Below are 14331 nucleotides of genomic sequence, written 5' to 3'. Positions count from 1 at the left end.
TGGCTTCTGTGGGCTTTAAACAGAGCATGAGCTGGGTGTGCGGTAGAAAGGCACGTTCAAGTATTCCGCTGTTTATGGGGAAGAGGGGCCGGGAGACTCCATGAGTCTTGCTTGCTCTCAAGGAACTTTAGAACAACTCTTCTTATGAGCACAGCTGCAAAACCGGGGGCGTTTGGGTTGTTTTGGGTGTTTTCATGTTACCTTTATCTCGGTGTGAACCTCTTGAATTCGTTGTGCCAAATCGTGAGTTACGCTGGAGATTTCTCATTGCTGGGGTAGGCAGTACAGAGCAGGTGACAGGTTCAGTGATTTCACCGTTCTAGAGGAAGGCTTGAAATAATTACATCTGTTGTGAAGCATCCTAAAGATCGTGCTTAAAGAAGGAAATGTTGTCCCATCAGTTTAATTAGAGGAGAGGATATCAAACAGACTGCGTGAACTTTTGGGCACCCTTTTCTGCCGCTCGTGTTTGTTCTTAGGAAAGCACTACCGTTAGTGCTGCACGGCCCCGCGGAGGTACTGTGCTTAACTGCTTAACAGGGGTGATCTCTGTCCTTTAACTGGCAACTTTTGTCGGGTTCTGAGTGTGGGAGGACGTGAGACTTGTCTCGCTGGTGATGCTGGGTAATGTTTAGCTTTACAGTGATAAGAACACGTGCAGTCTGTATTGGGTTTATGCTTTGCTGTGTTTTTTTGGCTGAAACTCCTGGTTTGAATGCCATGAGGTTTTTTTCGCCCCTGTAGGCCGGCTGGACTCCCTTACACATTGCCGCTTCGGCAGGCCGCGATGAAATCGTGAAAGCCCTCATTGCCAAGGGTGCGCATGTAAACGCTGTCAATCAGAACGGCTGCACGCCCCTGCATTATGCAGCCTCCAAAAATAAGCAGGAGGTATGTTTGTCAGTGCTACTGGAGGTAGTGTTGCTTTTGGAAGAAGTATTTAATGATATTAACATTTCCTCCTCCTTCCTCACCCCTCGTCTTTCTACATACCCAGATTGCAATCATGCTCTTGGAGAACGGAGCTGATCCGGATGCCACAGATCATTTTGAATCCACCCCATTGCACAGAGCAGCAGCCAAGGGAAACCTAAAAATGGTACAGATCCTTCTGCAGCACAAGGCGTCTGTTAATATCCAGGACTCTGAAGGGAACACTCCTCTGTAAGTAATCTGTTATTTTTATTTTCTTGATATAGCATAATCTCTATGAAATGAATCTCCATTAATTCATTTTCTTTTTTTGATTTTCTCATTGCCTCAGAATAGTCTCTTGCTTCACACCCCTAGGTCATTAAGAAGGATTTGAGAAAGTCATACTTAGCATTTTGCCTAAGTGTGTCGGTACAGACATACTAATTTGTGTTACTACATCTACTTAAAAACTGCACTAACCTGGAATACGTTCGGTTGCCACTAGAGGGTATGAAGTGAGCTAATGACATCAAAGTCAGAGGAGACTGGTCTCCCGGGCTGGCCTACTCTGTCCTGCCAAGCAAGAACTAATTTTGGAAGCTTCTCTTCACCTCTCTGAGGAAAATGAGTTGCAATTTAAGTACAATCAGTCCCGTGTCTGACATTACCTTAGAGGTCACTTTGAATCTGTAAGGGTAAAACCTGAGCTGCTTTGAAGCTGGTGGCAAACCTGTTGCTTTGTCTCCAGTGAAATCAACGTTTTCCCATGAGTAAGATCAAGCGGTATGTTTTTGCTGTACATAAACCCCAGTGTCGTCCTGGACCTGGAACACGCACGTGCAGTCTCAAGACACTATGCCAAATGGAAAAGAAGCGTTCGCTGCATTTGCAGTAACGCTTTACTTCAGGTTATTTTTAAGCATCGTACAATTGAGTGGATTGCTTTGGGTTCAGAGATTGCCGTTTTCCAACTTCACTGTGGATTATGTGCTCCTTAGCTTTGCCGACCACAGAGCCAAATCCTAATCTAAAGAAGTGTCTTAATGTTGCGAGGACAATAGCAGGAGGAGCATTCTTCAGGTGCTTAATGACAGCAGAGTGAACTGGACAGCAAGCTTTGGAATCTGTAGGTAGCTGGCTGTGTGTGGTTCTGTTGTTCTAGGCTGTATCTCCCCCCCAACATCCACGCCGTCCTTTTGGCAAGGCGTAATTGCTGCTCTTTTAAGAGTTTGGACTGTTTAATAGTGGCTGTGGGTTTCTTGTTCTTGTTGCAGTCATTTAGCCTGCGATGAAGAGCGAGTGGAGGAGGCAAAGCTGCTGGTGTCTCACGGTGCAAGTATTCACGTTGAGAATAAAGAGGAACTGACCCCACTGAAAGTGGCAAAGGGTGGCCTGGGCGCCATGCTCAGAAGAATGGTGGAAGGCTAGTGGGGACTGCTGGCTTGACCCTGCTCCTGGTGCACTTGTGTTTAAGGCTGCGGTCTCCGTGTTGTGATAGGATGTTCAACTAGGGTGTCGGGTGCGGGCATTGGCATGGTAATCGAAGGTGTACCTCTAGCTTTCCTTCGTACAGTGCCAAAGCAACTGTTTGTACCTCCTGTTGATTAAACAACTCACTGATTTTAAAGTATTCTCAATATCTTGCAGTTTTATCAGTTTACCTGTGTCAATGGGGTCATTCCTTCTGTTCCAGAACCCGGTTTAGAATTACTGCGCCCAAGCAACAGGACCAAAAATGCTTTAACCATATAAAGTCAATTGTATTTCGGAGGCTTATTCTAGAGTCTTTGTTTTTGCCCTTAGCCTTTGTGATTTGCGTGTGGATTTTTTGTTTGGCTTTTGTGGGTACTGGTTCTCTTCCTTCAGATGGTTCTAACCTACACCTCTCCCTTGGCAGAATGCAGTTTGCTCTGTTACTTAGATAACCGGATCATTTTTACTCTTCTTAGTCTGTTCAGGCGAGCTCTGAGTGTTCAAAGCTTTTCTGTTACCGTGTTTCTTTGAGCCTTACACTGTGTCTGACAAGGGGCACTGGCTGTCTGCTGAGCACAGGCGCAGTTTTGGGGTTACCTCTGCAAGTACATGGCTGTTATGTAATGGATGGTTCTGGAGCCTTCTCTAGGACTTGGAGTCTAATTTTATTTCTCCTTCTGTAAATTCCTTTATCTGTTCTGTTTGACTCCGTTATGTAGCACTGCTGCTCGCAGTTTATGACAAAACCCTGGTTTGAGCTTTACTCGTAGCAAATCCCAGTATTCAGTTATTAGCAGGCAGAGCTAATGAGACCGAGTCTGAAAAGTGACCTGTTCTGATGTTGGCGAGATCACTTCTCTCACTAGTTCTCCCCTTTCTGAACAAACCATGCTGGTGAAATTCTGTGAAATAAAGAACTTTCCTAAACAGCCGCCTTTGGTGTTACAAAACTTTATTGAACTGACATGTGACAAACCACTGTTTCGTAAATAGCCTTGTACGCTGGAACAGCGGTCTGGTGAAACCCGGCCATCCCTTACAGGTGTGGAAACAGAACGTGTTTGTTCTTCAGCTGCAAGGAACACGGTGAAATGGACGATGACAGCTTCTACAGATTGACTTGCAGGGATTAAGGTAATGAATTTATTTTCAAAAGCGAGATGGAAACGTAGAACCAAAGAAATACCTTCACCAAGTACTGTGAATCTATCCTAGAAAGCAAAATGCTGGTTAAAGTTGCCGAAGGGACCCATCGAGAGCAGGAGGGATAACTGGTCTGTACAGTAAGCTCTGGCTGAGCAGACCTCGCTAGAAGGAGGAACCTGATGGAGAAAATGTTTCTTGTATATTGTGCAGGCACTGCTGAAAACTTGAACAGCTGAAGTTAGAATTCTGTGTTCATTCTTGATCTTTGTATAGCAAAAAACGCAGCCGTAGCTTTGTAAACCCGCTTCCCTAGGAGCAGAGGCTTGAATATTGGCTTCGTATCTGGTTTCTGTACTGATGGTCCCTGCTCCCTCAGGAGAAGGAAAATAGGCCATGCAGCAAAGACTGTCGGAACATCTGAGGCAAATTCTGAATTACGTTTCTGCATCCTGCATAGCTCTGCAGGGTTTTTGAGTGACACACCGTGGATGAATACCTAATCAGGCTTGTGCTTTGCCCAGAGCATCACTGGAAAGCTAGGAGCAGTGCCCATCCCTTGTGATAAACTATTTTACATGGGAGAAACTTCATCATGAGAACAAACATCTGCCAGAAGGCTTACAAAAATATCTCAGTATGTTAAGAAACTCCAAATAAATGTTACCGCCTTACTTCCTCCTCACCCCAGCAATCTGGTTTGCTTCTTCTTTTTTCTTTTGTGGTTTATTTTTAATGCTATCGATTACACGCTGGTGGTCAGAAGTGTAAGAGTCTAGTTCTACCCTAGAACTTGTGTTCAATTGTTCCTGCTTTTTAAATGCAAAAACCATTAGCGGGCAATTTCTACTTTCTTAGCAAATGTTAGAGCTGTGATGCTCTAGGAAGGTTGTACGTGCTGTAGAAAGTGACTACAGCTTCACCAGCATAGGTTCCTGTCTTACAGCAGCAGGTTATGTAAGGAATACACACAGAGAGGTTTGTGGAGGTGAGGGTAAGGAAAGATTACAAAATCAGGATCGTGACCACGTAATATATCCCCCCCTTCAATCCCGATAGTGCTGCTGCAGAGATGTGAAAGCTGGAAAGCTGTTGCGGTAAGAAAAATGTAACTAAGACCCATGTGTACAGGAGATGACCTTAGAGGGACTGTCAGAGAAGAAATTATTTACAGTTAATGCCACTGTCAGCCAAGTCGTGGGCTCCCTTGGACCAGTAATTGATTTGAATTACCTCATTAGGAAACACCTTTGGTAAGAACTGGCACTTGAGCAGGAATAGGTTCCTAGGAAGCCACTTCCTTTTGCTGTTAGAGTGGGCTAACGCCGTGGTTCTGCGTGCTTACAGCACTTTGGGTGGGAGTATTGGAAATACCCAGTAAGCTCCGGAACCTGGGTTGAAGGGTGTGAGTTTGTGGGCTTTGCTTAGCACAGCTGCCACAGGAGTCAGCAAGAGAGGTGCCTGGTCAAGAAGAGACCTCCACACAGCTCCTGACTTAAAGTTTACCCTCGATGTTCTGGGGAGAGAGGAGCGTGAGAATGGCAGTGCTGGTGTTAGTAAGGGCTTGACCCTTGCAGTCTGGCACGAGCAGGTCTTAGCTGAAACAATATTATAAGAATACTGTAGATGCTCTTTTATGCTGGAATGAGGCTAAAGACGAGGACACACGTATCAAAGACAAGTATTTGAAAGCTGGAAAACTGTAGAATGGGGAACAAGTACACTTACGCTTGATGATCGGCACTGAATCTTAATTAGGACCTCATGTCTTACAACTTTAAATGTTGCCATTCTTTTCCTTCTTTCTTTTTTTCTTTTTTCTTGTCTTTTTCCTTTTTTTCTTTCCTTTTTTCTTTTTTTTTCCTTTTTTTCTTTTTGTGGTCACTGTTTTGATAAACACGCTTACAGCTGTAAGAACTGAACTGAAAATTTTAGCACGGATCTGTGCTCTTGTCTAAAGGTGACTGTTGCTTATAACTAATGTTTACAGGCTAGGACCAGTCACCAAAGGATTTATGGGCAGTAAGTAGATCCTATAAAAGACTTCAGTGTCAAAAAGCTCCAGATCCCCGAGCCAGATGCATTTTTCTGCAGTGCACAAGACCGGAAGCAGTGTCTCCTTGTGTCAGCGAGTATGTGCCTCATGTAGTTCCGAAGGGAGCTGTGGAGGCTGTGCGCCCGTGTCCGCCTGAGCTCTGTGGTCCGTGAGCAATTCTCGAAGGAGGAGTCTTTGCCCTTTTGAAGAACTGAGTTTGCTTAACCTGAGAAATGTGGCCCGGAGAGAAGAGGTGTCTGGTGATCAGTGTTTATGGTTCAGTTCCCTTTTCTCCTGGAAACAGGCTTAAATCGTCTCAGGCAGAGGAAGCCATCTGAGCTAGTGGTTGTGTAGTAGGCAGTACTCACTCACTTCTGTGTTTTGAACGCAGCTCTATCTGCGTGCCACGAGGAATCTGATGCTCACATGCCTGTTACAGCGAGCCTTCCAAGGGGGTTAGATTTCCAGCTCCTGTTGTCTGGAAACCAGTCAATCAGTGTCTGAACTGGGTACCTGAATGCTAGTTCCATTAAACTGAAAACCGCTTCTGCTGAAATACTCAACTCTGCTGTGCTGGTCCTTGAGAACTTGAAAGCCAAGAAGGTCACTGTTAACAAAGTGTATTCCACATCAGGCAGCAGCAGGGTCAAAGTTTCCAAGATCATTTTTTTAACATTGAGTGGAATTCAGGCACACAAGATTTCATTGGTCCGGGTCTTAACATCTATTTCTGCACTCTGATGACATTGATGAAACTTCTTTTTGCTTCTGACGTGCAAAACCAGATCCTTTGAACACTGCAGTGCATTAGCCGTGCTGATTGTTCTTGGAGCACAGAAGACGTGAGGTCGGCCAGCACTGTTTCTGAAGGAGAGGCTGTGCTGCGGAGCTGTGTGGGTACACATAGCAGCACTGATAGCTGGCTGGAAAGCTCTTGCTGGGTCAGATGCTTCAGTCCATTTCCTAATTAGTTTTGCACAATAGGCTGGATAAATGTGGATGATAGTCTTTTTATACTTATATTTATGTATCGTTATAATCAGATAATGAATGAAATTTGGTTCACTCTAGAGGCCAAATCTGCTCTTCAAAGTGGGTGACAGGCCCTTTTCCATCTCCAGCCCAGTGGTTCACAATAACAATGCCTGTTTCAGTTTAAGTCATGCTTCTATCTTAACGACAACAATTTTTGTATAAAGGGGTCCGAAGGTGACAAGGAAAACTGTATTAAAATTCTAGGCTGTTTCTTCTTTTTCCACTTCTTGCTTCTCATCATTTTCCGCTGTGGCAGAGGCTCCCGTTTCCTCAGCGCTAGGGTATTCATTTGTCGCGTTGCTCGGCGGAACTGTGGTTGCAGGAATGTTTTCTTCATTAGGTACCTGAACATACTCTGCATTGGGTTGTTTCTGAACCATCTCTCTGCAGGAAGACAGGGTGAGGATTGTGATTTCATGTGTCCAAATCCCATCTACACTAGAGTCTTTCAAAAGAACGAGTCTGTAGTTTTGTGGTCTAAACAGTAACCCCCATATTGTTATCACAGTTCAAAAGCACGTGAAAAGGCTACAACGTCACTGCTGCCACGACAGGAAGAGGGAGAGAGTGGTAGAGGCTGAGACTGGGCTGCAGCACTGGTCTAAGTGAGCCCATTGAAGAAAACGGGTATTACTATGTTTAAATGCTAGGCCGGGAGAGGAGAGTGGGAAACTGAGTCCTGGTAAACAGTGTGAGGAGGGGAAGCAAAACACACTGCTTGGTGTGAGCTTTCCGAGAAATTCATGCAGACCTGATGTCCCATTCAAGAGCATAGAAAGAAGAGTGTGGTCAGAAAAGAGACATGAAAAGGCTGAAATCTAGAAAAATATTTTTAGTAACAGGTATGAATTCCATTTATCTTACCAAGACAAATCAAATACTGACAAATCAGTAACAAATCAACTCCTGATATTTAAGCACTTTCACGTGTAAAAATATCAGATACTAGTGGATTAGTTCAATGTGGTGAGATTTATTGGGATCTGAGCACAAAATTAGATGTTCATGCTACATCAATTCAAAGCAGAAATGGGGTGCGCAAGTGACTGACCCCTGGTCTGGCTTAGCAGAATTCCATCTCAGGAAGTCTTAGAGCGTGCCACAGGGAAGTGTCCAGATGACATAGTATTTTTTCTGGCCTCGGCCACACATGCTCATTTAGCATTTAACATCGTGGGGCTAAGCACAGTCTGTCTAGCATACGAGATATCCCTGCTCTGAAGGTTTGTCAAGGTAAGGAAAAAACATTTCCAGGACGGGATCTAAATGGACATTCTGGGGTCTATCCTGTTGCCTAAGCCTCGTGCCTCCTGCCATTTGAGATGCCTTAGGCCATCCCGAGCGTCTGTCCTGTAATTTCAAACAGCACCGAGCTGAGCCCTCGGGTGTTTAATTTCAGTAACGCACAGTCCCAGCACATTTGCTGAGGCAACCTGTAGCCGTTTGGTTTTTCTTTTACATCCCCCACCTGCCATGAACAGTCACCATTAACTTTTAAATATTGTAAACTGTTTCTTGAACTTGCCACTTTTAGTTTGTGTTGTTTCGAAAAAAGACACTTTTCTATTTCGGACACTGCTAAGCGGTAGCTGCCTGTAAACATGGGGAAGAGCGTAACGGCAACCTCTGTAACAAGAGCAACGGCTTAAGAGTCACACAAAAGCAAATATTCTCACTCTGGAAGTTTTCTCCAAACCTGTATTATTTACCCTTAAAGAAAATGTTTAGAGTAATTATGTTTTACTTTGGTTCTGGGTTATCAGCAGTGCTTTACAGAAATAATTGTCTTAAAATGAAGCAAGCAGAAACTCTTACTGCATCTCATTACTCGATGACTTCTTTTTCTTTGCCTTCTTGGTTAAGACCCAGACGATAACGCATATGATAGCGGCTGCCAGAACCGCTCCAATTAATGCTGCAGCAACCACACCACTGTCTGAATCTGGAGAGAGAAAAAAGATCACTTGACTTTTTTAAAAGTAGTTTTATACCAAAATCCAGTTGGAGGAGCCTTTCACTGAAAGGAGACACTGGAGTCAAAGAGCTACAAAACTGACAGCTGTATTTGCAGGAGCGGGGCAGAGATTCTCTGGGGAAGGGAGACCCGTGCGTTTATGACCTCCGCAGCCTCCTCTCCTGTTGGGTAGCTCCCTTCCCCAGCAGTCCCTGTGTTTGTGCCTGGCTACGGGAGACACAAGGCTGTTAGCGCTGGCAATAGCTGAAAGCCTTCGCTCTTCAGTCCTTGCAAACAAATTCTGAAATTCAGGTTGCCTTTATCTCTGTCTTCCAGCTGAGATGTAAAATGCATGTTCTGATGGTTGTGAGCCCCCCAAACCACCTGTTTCCACCTCAGGACAGCTTCTAGGTCTGCCCTGCAACTTTCAGGGTGTAGACCCCTGAGTAGCTGGGGGACAGTTTCAGGGACATCTCTCATGGCTGGTTGTACAACATAATCTTGGCTCTTGTTACATGTTACCAGTTACGTGGTTCAGCTCCTGCTCCCGGTGGGAAATGAAGCTGGAGGTGTTAAATCAGTTGTCTATGTCAGTGTAAATTCTGGGCGCACCTGGATGAAAACTCTGGAGCTCTACAAAGCCCAAGCTGTCCTCACTTCCAAAAAAAATCCAGTGCTTTAAAGTTGTTACAGCATTTTCCCACGTCTGTGTGTGTCGTACATCGAAGACGTGATTATTGTCATGCATTAAACTTACGCTTTGCAGTTAGGTCCAGCTCACAGGTGCTGTTCCCCAGGACGTTGCTGGCTACGCACCGGTAATACCCAGTTTCGAAGGTGGTGAGATTGCCAATGTAAAGAATGCCGGTGTTTGGGTCTGTGACAAAGAGAGCGGGTACAGGTTACCCTTTGTCTGCTGCGGAGGGAAATGTTTGTCTTTTTTTGGTCGTAGTGAGAGGTATTAAGGGGTCAGGAGCGGGGTTCTCCGATTATTCATTCATTTGGGTGTTTTTACATTCTTTAAATAGAAAAACCATTTACCCTCCTTGAAAATTCCTGCAGTGGGTGCTGTGGGAGTCTATTAGAAGGTGAGAAGGAGCCCCAGCTCTGCAAGCCAGTCTATCTGCTGTTGCACCCACACTGATACTGTTGTCAGTGTGACTTCACAAACAAAAACAGAACAGGTACTGAAGAGTTTCAGGGTCGAGGTCTTGGCACCTGAATGATAAACTGACTAAACTTCTTCTGAGCATAAGATCACTAAAAATTTCAAGGGAAGGGAGGTGTAAGGGCATAAACATTTCTCCCATTTTAACAATTTAGAGTGATGGCATAAACAAGTCTTTAACATGCCACCCCATTTTTATTAAAACAAATAGAAAAAACATCCTGCACCACTGTCAGTAGATTTGAACAAGTGAAAACACGATTTTGTGAGATTGACCATCAGAAGAGGAGGACAGGTTTTAACCACCCTGTGTGATACACCGTGTTTGAAAGAGCTGGTGCTAAGGAATTCCAGATCTTGAGTGCAGTGTGGTGGTCCTATAGTTACGTACTGAATTGTTCAGTCACAGGCTTGAGGGTGTTCTCATCGACTCTGTACCAGCGGTAGGCAGGGCGAGGCAGTCCTTCTTCACATCGGCATAAGAGGTAGATCAGATGGCCTTTCTCAGGAGTTCCTTCTATTTTGCAGAACGGGTTTGATGGTTTGACTGTAAAATAACAGGGGGGAGAACAGACACATTGTGAGTACACGCCTGGGGCTGCAAGTGTCCTGCTCGCGTTCTGGGGCTGTGCTGCTGTGAGTGAAGAACTGAACCCCACCCACAGACTGCCACCCGAGAGCAGAGTCTCCATCATGGATCTGAGCAATAGTGTTAACTACATGCACTTGGCCTAGGATGTGTTTTTATGATCTTTTCTTCCATCTGCATACTAAATACTATCATGGAGTTGCTGAGATGAAGACTATCAATTACTTTAACTTTAATGGGCTCTTCATCATTCACCGTTCTGCCACATAGTAGCATCATTTTCTTCAGGGACACAGCGGGAGCTTTTCCACATGAAGGGAGAGGGTCGGGGCCTGATTCTTCTGTGTACTGCAGTTGTGGAGGAAATAAATTAGCTACGGTTTGAGTTAAAAATAATTATCTCTTTTGAGAGCGTTTCTTCACTTTGCACACAGAAGATTCTGTCCTCACTTACACCTGCTATGTCTCATTTCTCACTGTAGATACACTGTTGTGGTTCTTCAGAGCGCTGTCAGTGTACTATACCAGCCCAATTTTGTGTGCGTAAAGGAATGACCTTTCTTGGTTTTCCTATGAAAAGTACAGTGTCTTACTCAACTGCTCCAAAATTTACTATTTGTTTGGGGAATTTTAGGTGAGAATTAACAGTAGTACTTTGATTTTTCAGGGAGTGGGTTTACGTAAGTCTTTTTCTTATCCCTGGCAGACGATGTTGGAATCACGTTCTCATATGCCTTTGATTTGGCACTCTGTCCAGGGATGAATTCTCAGTAGAAAAGCAGTGGTTAGAGGGGGTTAGTACAAACTTTATCTTCCTAGGAAGTAAAATATCTCATTCCACTGCTTTTCATCCTTTCTGTCCTGCCTGTTCATGGTTGAACTCTTGCTTTCCTCCATCTATGACAGACTTTGTGCTACATCCATCCAACACATACTTAGTTTCTGAGTTTCTGGAGTTTCTGGGAGTGGGGGTGAGCCAGAACCTTTGGGCTGCACTGCTGCCTCTCCCTAGATTTACGCAAGTCGCTGTGACCAACACTAGGTAAAATTAGTAAAATTTTGGTCTTCACTGGGGCTGGACGCAACGGCTTCAGCAGGCAGTTGTCACTCCCAGCTAAAAGTGATTTTTATTTTAATCAAAGGTAGAAGAACGTAGTGACACTGGGTAACTCCAGCTACCTTACCTGTGTTCATGAGGTGGCTTTTAGAGAGCAGCAAGTGACTCTGAAGGGCAGTCCTGCGAGCATGAGCTTTGGCTGCGGTTCAAGCTGGAGGGCTGTGGAGTGGTACCAGGTCTGCTGGGTGTGGAAGCTAGAGGGCACCCCAGGCTCTGCCTGCCCAGAGCCCTTGGAAAAAACCTCTGCCTCGCTGCATCAGTGAGCCCTTTCTCTGCATCATGGGCCTTGTTTATCACAGCGCTGTTATTCCCTCTGGTCCTACGCAGTCTGAGCTGTGAATTCAGCGTTTCATAAGAAGGGAGGAGAGCTACAATGCAGCAACAGAGAGGAAAGGCACGTACCCAGCACATTGACAATCACAGATTTTTGACTCTGTCCAGTGTCATCCTGTGGGTTGAAAACTTCACAGGTGTAGGAACCGGTGTCTGAGGGCTGCATGTTGGAGATTGTTATTGATGCATTCCCTGGACCTGTAGCGGCTGTTATCCTGTCCTTAAACTCTCCAAAGGAGTAAGACTGGCCTCTTGAATAATAATAGATCTGTGATAAAGAATCAATTGTTAGTTTAATAACAAGAGCTCGTACTGCCTCTTTGCTTGGCTCTCATAATTGGAATATAGCTGATTTCTGATTAAGCCAAGCAATGGCACCCCCCGTCTTGCCCCCTCCCCCAAGAAAGCAGAGATGAAAACAAGGTATGTTTGAATATATATTTCTAGTGGTTCTTAAAAGACAAGCTTGTCAGAAATGGGTTTTTTTAATTGTGTAGATGGACAGTAGCTTGTTCTTTGTGGATACTCACAGACTGGTCACAGTCACAGACTGGTGCATTTGCAAAGCCGAAGGTGAGACCATTGTCAATCATATGACAATTCCGTGGGGAAATGTGCAATGAATAGTTGCACTAATTGAAGCACTGGTAATTTGTGATGTTATTAATAAACATCTCAGTAGGAGATTGTGACAAGAATGGACCTGTCATTGCAAAAAGTGGATGGCTGCAGAGCTTTCCAAACACAGAAGCCAGCATCAGAGAACAGAAATGAATCCACAAGACACAGGTCTAAGCAAACAAGGCACCTGATCTGTTGGCAGTAAATTTGGAAGCAATAAAAGTGTGGTACGAGAACACCAGCAGAATCATCACACAGTCAAAGCAGCCATGCTGTTCTCCTTGCTTGTGTAGTCAGGGTCAGAGACAGCGTCATGGACTACCTTGGTTTTTTGAGTTTACACCGTAGGTGGAAGTGAAGAATACCTGTTGGCCTCAGTGCTTGGATCCTCTTTGGGATTAAGAAGTTCCCCTTTTACTAAAACAGTAAAACAAGTTTTGTAGAATTATAGACATAGTAAGGATTAATGTCTGAGGGATGCAACCTGTCCTCCCAAATAAAAATGTGCTGTTTAGCCTTGACTGATTTCACTGGCTTCAGTAGCATCAATTGTACTTTACAGCACTGTGGCTGTAGAATTGGCCCCATAAGCTTCTAAGCCCAAACCTGTTGTCTGTTGACTGAAAAGAGAGGCAGAATTGTGTTAAAACTATGGAACATTAATTACTTTTCTCATATAGATGTTGATGATTGTGTTGTGTAACAGTGTTAGTATTTGGGGTAGGCTGTACCTTCCCCAGCGTCCACGTGCCCAGACTCCACTGTCGAGGCAAAGCGATCAGTTCCAGCGTACTCAGTCATTTTTTTAAACTGGTGAGAGGTGGCCATACAGAATTACGGGTTGGGACCTGAATAGATCTAACATTGTTCCCACTGAACTGGTGTTCCAGCTGTGCAGACATATTTATTGAAGTTGGACCGACAGCATGGTTTTTAATGGGAATAGCTGGAAAAGACTTGCAGGAAAAAGCTTCACAGACTCCTGTGTACTGCCATTCACACTTGACTAGCATCAGAATTTCCTTTTGGTCAATGTGCCAGCTTTAGGGACGCTGCAGATCCTCAGGCAAGAAGTATAATTTCCTTTACTTTGCAGATCAACTGATTGCATTTTGAATTAAGAATATTTATTCTTAATTCTATTTATCCACCCTGATAGTGTTGACTGAAGTCTTTAAGCAATGTTATCTGAAAGCCTTTATTAGCTTAAGGCACGCTACACCCCAAAACTGCCAGAGCACAGCTGGGTCATGCAACGATAAGGCTTTGAAAGGAAGGTCAGAACCCAGACTGCACCGCGCCGGCAGCGCTGGTACTGCAGCTTGGCCCCATCTCAAGTGCAATCTTGCCTGCTTTCCAGCCAGGCTTTATCTTTCCCTGCCCCAGGATTACAAACACCAGGTACAATTGATGCAGGACTCTGAACAGCAAAGCTACGTTACTGCATTGCCAAGGTGGAAAACTGGAGTTGCAGAGAGGCAGCCTAAGAGGTCCCGTGTTAGCAGACCAGCAGGCCAGCGTAGACAGCCTGCTGGACCAGTTGCCATGGTTTCCATGCAATGCCATCAGCTTTAAAACTGACTTTATACTTTGCAAATACCTAGAGATGGACTTCCACTGCAAAATCAGAGTGTGGATGCACACCCTCGTATTCCCAAGGAAGGAGGGTGTTCAAAATAAGGAGCTGCGTGTAAGCAAATGGCTCTTCAAAAACCTGATCTACCTCTGATTACAAAACCTCTCTGGCCACACTTGTCCCATTCTGCATTTATCGAGGTATGAGCAACCACAGAGCTATACACTGTTCCTCCAAAGAGTCTGCAGTGACGAGAACTGTCACTTCTAACTGCAGGCTCCTCTTAAGCTGATGTTCCTCTATAGATCTCAGCAGTGATGGGCTGGATTTCTTCTCCTCTCCATCAGCTGCATCTGTTTGTGTGGGGTAGGG

At 44.8% G+C, this 14331-nt stretch overlaps 2 protein-coding genes across 2 annotated transcripts in view; one reads left to right on the top strand and one right to left on the bottom strand.

The window, feature by feature from the left end:
- Nucleotides 1-744: 744 nt before the first annotated feature.
- PSMD10 (proteasome (prosome, macropain) 26S subunit, non-ATPase, 10) lies at nucleotides 745-2343 on the top strand (the record flags this gene model as incomplete). Its single annotated transcript, XM_010141860.1, has 3 exons — nucleotides 745-891; nucleotides 998-1164; nucleotides 2190-2343. Coding segments are annotated over 3 exons (468 nt in total), but the record flags the coding sequence as incomplete, so codon positions are not given.
- Nucleotides 2344-6801: 4458 nt separating this feature from the next.
- The window catches only part of VSIG1 (V-set and immunoglobulin domain containing 1), a 20623-nt gene continuing 13093 nt past the window's right edge, over nucleotides 6802-14331 (bottom strand). Inside the window, exons 3-7 of the mRNA XM_010141848.1 lie at nucleotides 11832-12030; nucleotides 10115-10270; nucleotides 9313-9432; nucleotides 8417-8543; nucleotides 6802-6985 (exon numbers count right to left, since the gene is read on the bottom strand). Of these exons, the coding sequence (XP_010140150.1) occupies nucleotides 6802-6985; nucleotides 8417-8543; nucleotides 9313-9432; nucleotides 10115-10270; nucleotides 11832-12030 (786 nt within the window). The remainder of the gene's footprint in view (nucleotides 6986-8416; nucleotides 8544-9312; nucleotides 9433-10114; nucleotides 10271-11831; nucleotides 12031-14331) is intronic.

The sequence above is a fragment of the Buceros rhinoceros genome, unplaced genomic scaffold (assembly GCF_000710305.1).
Source record: "Buceros rhinoceros silvestris isolate BGI_N320 unplaced genomic scaffold, ASM71030v1 scaffold17440, whole genome shotgun sequence".
In the NCBI taxonomy this organism is placed as follows: Eukaryota; Metazoa; Chordata; class Aves; order Bucerotiformes; family Bucerotidae; genus Buceros; species Buceros rhinoceros.
This window is presented reverse-complemented; position numbering and strand designations above follow the sequence as displayed.